Source organism: Alligator sinensis, unplaced genomic scaffold (genome assembly GCF_000455745.1).
Source record: "Alligator sinensis unplaced genomic scaffold, ASM45574v1 scaffold809_1, whole genome shotgun sequence".
Classification (NCBI taxonomy): domain Eukaryota; kingdom Metazoa; phylum Chordata; order Crocodylia; family Alligatoridae; genus Alligator; species Alligator sinensis.
This window is the reverse complement of record NW_005841956.1, coordinates 2,698,130-2,704,550: the sequence shown is the minus strand read 5'-3', so window position 1 is coordinate 2,704,550 and position 6,421 is coordinate 2,698,130. Positions and strand designations below refer to the sequence as shown.

At 44.6% G+C, this 6,421-nt stretch overlaps 1 protein-coding gene across 1 annotated transcript in view; it reads left to right on the top strand.

The window, feature by feature from the left end:
* The first annotated feature begins 435 nt into the window (after positions 1-435).
* Positions 436-6,421, top strand: part of LOC102377877 (probable G-protein coupled receptor 83) — a 7,910-nt gene continuing 1,924 nt past the window's right edge. The window contains exons 1-2 of the mRNA XM_006020521.3: positions 436-964; positions 3,499-3,624. Coding sequence (XP_006020583.1) covers positions 584-964; positions 3,499-3,624 — 507 coding nt within the window. The 5' untranslated portion in view covers positions 436-583. The remainder of the gene's footprint in view (positions 965-3,498; positions 3,625-6,421) is intronic.

Here is a 6,421-nt window from a genome sequence, read left to right as displayed (position 1 = left end):
AGCAAAGCAGCTTTCAGTGTGGAGCTTGGGGATGCTTGGAAGGAGAGAAAGGAGTGAAAAGACTGGCACTGGGTCACCTGAATCTGCCAAGCCCAGGAGAGCAGGTGGGGAAACAGAGATTTGACAGATGAAAGGATTATGTGGGATGTCAAGGGAGCGAGTCATCGAGGAGAAGAGGTGGAAAGAAATGCAAAAAGGACACATTAAGTGAGATCCCTTCCTAAAGTCAGAAACAGTGTGCTGGGCATTTGAGTCAGACCCTGCACACAGGACAAAGGGGATTCTTTTTTAAAAAAATGGCAGCTGCCTCCTCTGCCTCTCAAACCTGGAAGTAAAGCCCAGGTCTTAAATTGGCAAAGGATGAAGAGAGAGTGCATCCACTGAGTTGGCAGCAGATAGAAGAATTTTGAAAAAGCAAACCTGAGAGTTCCCCTTTCCCTGCCTGCGACCTCAGAACTGAGCTGTCCAAAGGAGGAGAGGACAAAGGGAAAATCACAGTGGATTCAGCTCCCCACAGGCAACAAGAGAAACGGGTCTTTACCAGAGGGTTTGTTCATCAGAACTTTACCTCTGCTTCCAAGCCATGGGCAGACACTTCTGGTTCCCCTTGCAGTACATCTCCAAGCCCTTCTGGAGGTCAGAGGATCACAATGGCACTAACTTCTTCTCTGCTTTCTATGGCTTTCCCAACCAGTCTTCATTTTTCCACGGTGATTTGGACCTGGATGACATGGGGGATTTTGACAGCAGCACCAGATATGAAGGGGAGTCCCAGAGCCGGACAGTCAAGGCACTGCTCATTGTGGCCTATTCAGTGATCATCTGCATCTCGCTGTTTGGAAATATCCTGGTCTGCCACGTGGTGATCAAGAACAAGAGGATGCACTCAGCCACTAGCCTCTTCATCGTCAACCTGGCTGTTGCGGACATCATGATCACCATCTTGAATACACCCTTTACCCTGGTAAGCAGTGCTGCACCCCCACCACAGTGAGGATGGGCAACACCCTCTCTGGCACTCCCTTACTCATATTCACACACACACACACGCACGCACACACACGCGCGCGCACTAACTATGCACCTTGCTTTCCACTGCTTGCACCTTCCATCTCTCTTTGCTGAAGGCTGCCACTGGCTTTGAAGTACATGTGCACTTCTGGGCAAAAGTGTAAAGCCAAAAAGTGTTATATAGTGGATTCACTTTATAGAATTGCTGGTTAATAGAATCCGCTGCTTATTTGAATCAATATGGGAAAATCAACACTATTTGTGTATTATTACATGTACAAATCACTCAAATTAGAATCACAATTTTGGGGTTTTGGAATCATTTTACTGGAGAAGCTTGGGGATTTTGCAGTTTTGTGAGGAGCCTTTTGCAGGCTGACAGAGATCTGGCCGGCAGGGGGTTGGGAGGGAGCAGGAGGAGGGGGGTTAGCCAGGGGCGCCATGTGCATGTACTGTACATGCACATGGCCACAGGCAGCCTGGAGAGTAGGTCCCACAGGTAAGTGGGGGGAAGAGGGAAATTGAGCCCCTGTAGGAAGGGAGGGAAGGAGTTGGGCAGGGCTGGGGCCCCAGTGGGGAGTGGCATGGGACTGCAGGAGCTGTACCTTTGAGGGGCACAACTCCTCTCTGCTGCCCTCACTCCCCATGCCTGCCCCCATCCCCACTTCATGCACAGATCTGGGGGGTGCAGCCCCCCCCCCTCCTCTGGGAGTGCGTGTCATGTTGGGGAGCTAGCTTCACCCCCCACACCCAAGCCTGCAGCAGGCAGCAATAGGTGGGAAGCTGGGCTCCACTCCGCTGCAGCAGTTGCTGCCTTCTTCTGAGGGCAGGGGGCTGTGGACCCGGGCCCCTGGCCCTGTAGCCCTGGCAGCTGGGGGCCCCCTCTGGCAGGGCTGAGGGCTCAGGGGGCTGTGGGTGGGGGGCAAGGGGCAGCAGCAGGGGGGAGGCTGTAGTGGGGAGTGAGAGGCATGAGCAGGGCCAGGGGGCTGTGGGGAAGGAGGGAGTATCTGTTCTTAAAAAAACGGGTCTCCTTTTAATGGGATCAGCCAGTTAATAGAATCAAATCACCATTTCCCAAAGTGATTCCAAGAGGAGGAATCCACTGTACAGAGGTGGTCAGAGCCAGAGATCATGGAGGAGGGGAAACCATGAATCCCCCAGCCCCCATGGAAAAATAATCTGGAAATGTGTCAGGACTAGGACTCACTGCCAGTTACAAAATGCATGTGTGACAGTTTGCACGTGTGGGGGTGAGACTGTACATATGCATTTCTGTGAGAGGGCTCTGTGTGCATGAGTTTTTGAAGGCAATGCAAGCAATACCTGCACTGCATCTTAGCTTTCTCTATCCCCTTCTTTATTGACAAAGAAACAAAATACAAGTATTTCTGCTTCCCCAGCTCAAGTAAGGAACGCACTAATCTACCTTCTCCCTGTCCATACATACTAAGTTTGTCTTGTTCCCCCTGCTTCACAACCAGTCTCCCTCCCTCCCTCTCTCTGTTTTTCACCCATACACTCATGCATACAATAACCAGGGAGCGCAGGGCTTGGCAGACAGTATGCAGCATCTAAAATATCCCCTAAAGAGTGGCTATAGCTGTGGATGATAAACCCTTTTCTCCCAGGGCCCAGGGGGAGACAGTGGTCTCTTAGTCTGATGTTTGATTTAAGACTGAAGGAAATGGAGACGCTGTCCTGAGAAGTGCACAGACACTACAGTTTCCTATGGAAACTAGGCATGCTGTCTTTCTTCCTTAAGATCCCTAAGCAGGTTTGTTTCAGGGGGACTTGCTGCCTTTGTGCTGTGGGGAGTGGGTGGCATATCACACAGCAGACTCCCCAGGTCTTCATTTGCTGTACTTGTTGTGTTTATATGTATTTGCCAGGGGATTAGATTGCCATTGTTTTCATACACTACGTAAACCCAGATGCGAAAAGAAAAGTAATACAATTACAGGGAATAGTTACTCAGTGCCATCTACTGCAATCTCTTCCAATGCGTAATCAAACCCCTCTCTACCTTTAGCATCTGATGAAATAAGCTGTAGCCTATGAAAGCTAATGCTCCTCTGAATGAGTTAGTCTACAAGGTGCTACCCTGTCCTGCCTTCTGGCTCCCTGCCATTGGAAGCCAATTTTAAATATCCCAAATAGTAAAACCGCCGCCAATGCCCTTGTGAGACTTTCTCAGCCTAGTAATTTCACCTTCAAAATGGCTCTCTCAATATTAAGTCAGCATTCACCTTTTCTTCTGCTCATCCTTTAAATTTTTAGGTATGTAAATTCCTTATGGAAAGTTTGGTGCCTTTTTCATGTCCATAACAGTACTTTCCTCAAAGGTTATTTTGGTTTTCAAACCCAACTGTATGAGATTGATTTGCCTGTTGAACTATTTCTTTCCTCTCCTTCTTGCCCTCTCTGATGCACATTATTGTAATCCACACTTGACATTCCCTAAGAGGTTAAATGCTGTCTATCCTCTAGGTGCGTTTTGTGAGCAGTACCTGGGTGTTTGGAAAGCTGATGTGCCATATAAGCCGATTTGTTCAATACTGCTCTGTCCACGTGTCTGTGCTTACCCTTGCAGCTATTGCACTGGATCGACACCAGGTAGGTAATCCTGAACGCAAGGCATCCCTGCATTTCCTAGAACATTTGGTGCTTTCCTTCAAACTTCAGCGTCTAGAATCTTGTGATTTTGTAAGAATCTCAGCCTATGTACTGGACTGGGAAAGTCTCACAAAGACATTGGTAGAAGTTATATATATATATATATATATATATATGTTTTTTGTTTGTTTGTATTGTAATATAATAAAGGGCTTAGTCCTTCTGTCTGTCTGTCCATAACACTCTTGGAGCACTTTGATTGGTTACTGAAACAACCAATCAGAGTGCTCCAAATGCATTACGGACAGGAGTTGGTGGTGGTAAGGTGGAGCACTGCCATGACGGTGGGGACAGAGGGGACAGAGCAGGGGGGCCAGGCCAGTACCGCTGGTCTCGCCTCTCCTCCCTCCCCGCCCCTGGCCCTGCTCCTTGGAGGAGGTGGTAGCATGAGATGCTGGCAGAGGGGGACGGATGGGACAGCAGGGCAAGCTTCCCCCTAACCCCTGGCTCCTGGGAGGCAGCGGGGGCACGGGGAGGTGGAGGGGAAGGGGTTAGGGTTAGGATTAGCAAGCTTCCCCCCCTCAGCCCCCCCCCCAATCATTCTTGATGGGCAATTCACTAATATAGATATAATATAAAACTTCTACCGATGTCCTTGTGAGACTTTCCCAGTCTACTAATCTCACCTTCAAAGTAACTTTCTCAATGTTCAGTCAGCATTCACCTTTTCTTATGTTCATCCTGTTAGTTTTTATGAATGTAAATTGCTTACAGGAAGTCTGGCGCCCTTTTCATATCTGTAACAGTACTTTCCTCAAAAGATATTCTAAGGAAATTTGAGGATATTTCAAAGAGTTTAGCCAGCTTATATTTTAAACTTTTCTTCTTAACCATATGGACTAGAACTATATATGTTTAGTTGTATGAATGTAGCACGCACACATTCATATATATATACACACACACACACTCACATATATAACTATGTACACATATATTCATTTATATATGGATGTATGTGTGTGTACAGTACATATATATGTAAGAATGTATATGTACACATGTATATATACACACTTGTATACATGTATGAATGAATGTGTGTACATTCGTGTGTGTGTGTGTGTGTGTGTGTATGTATGTATGTGTGTGTATATATGTATGTATGTGTGTTACATTAACACAAACAAACATATATATATATATATATATAGTCCCCTTGGTTAAGGAGACAAGCTTAAAAACATGAGCTGGTTACTCTCAAAAGGTTCAAAAATAAGGAAAGCAAACTATTTTAAAAATAAATCTTTGTGGCCTGACCCATGGTTTTTGAATGCTTGAATCTAGCAGTTCTGAAGGTGATACCATTTCCTATACATTCAGTTATGGTTAATTTTTCATTTGTGGTTAATTACCCAGTGCTGGGTAATTTTTGCTCCCCACAAATATACTTCTCTTTTCAAAGACAGATGAGAAAACCTGTACAGTTCTGTTGCATCAGGCAATATCATTGTAATTCCACTACCTTTAGGACTAATAATACAGTTTAGCATTTGATTGACTGCATCTGATCCTTTTTAGCCATAAATACTATTCATTGGGATTGAAAATTGTATGAGGTATACTTGCAGATGTCACTTGCACCTTTTTTCTAGCACAGCTGGCATAGCTGTTAACATCTCTTAATGAAAAGAAATTTCATTTGACAAATATTAAAGTCAAATGAAATTCCAAATAATGACAGACCCTGCAAAATGCTCAGATTCCCTGCCATATGCTCCATCTGTCATGAAAAAAAATTAAAGCCATTGCCAGAATCGGCATTTTATATACTTTTTACCTTTAAAGTTTGTTACTGATCTTTCAGACACTAGAAGAGACAGCAGCATAGTTCTTCAAAGCAAAGCCTTTGCCATTTCACAAGAAATATGTTTTGAAATAGCATATATTCTGTATTGAAATGATCAAAGACTGCAAAGGTTTAAAGAAATAAGAAATATAATCTTAGTCTAATTACAGAGCCATGCTAGCTGTTCAAAAGTGTCACTTTGACTAAAAGCAGGCATGATAACTTTCTCAAATACCAGCAAGCTGCGAAGAAATCTATAATATGGCCCAAGAGGCTTGGTCTAGGAGTGAGGGGATGCAACTGCATGAAGGAAAATTTAACTCATCTCAGGAAGTGTTTTCTAATTCTAGAATGCATCAGAATATGAAGCAGATGCTCGAGGAAAGTGGTAGGAGCTCTATCAAGTGGATATTTATAATTAGACTAGAAAAGGCAATCAAGAAATTACTGGAGGGTGGAATAGTATATGTGCAATGTGAGAGCTTATATTACTATGTAGCCATTTGTCATATACAGTTTCACAATTTAATGTAATAAGCCACATACTTTGGATTGCTCAAGGGTTTTCTAACTGTTCATGTCTCAGGAGCCATGTTAGTTGGTGGCACTGAGCGTTTCCTTGCTTTTGCTAGCTATCACTGCATAAAACTAATTAGTGGGTATATAGTGCTTTATTCCCAGGCACTCTATCAACTGCTTGATCTTCTTCAAAGCCATGTGATGTAGATACTAGATATTATTCCCCCATTTCACAGATGGGGAAAAGTGAGGCCTAGAGAAGTGAAGCAACCTAATCAAGGCCCATTTGGAATCAGTAGCAGGGCAAGTTTCACATGGAGCTCTGAGCTTAGCTCTCAAGATCCTGCTGCTTGTGTCAGTCTTTTATGAGAGGTGGTACTATATTAGCATTTGAAAAAACAGCAGTCCAGGGAACTAGACCAAGTTTCC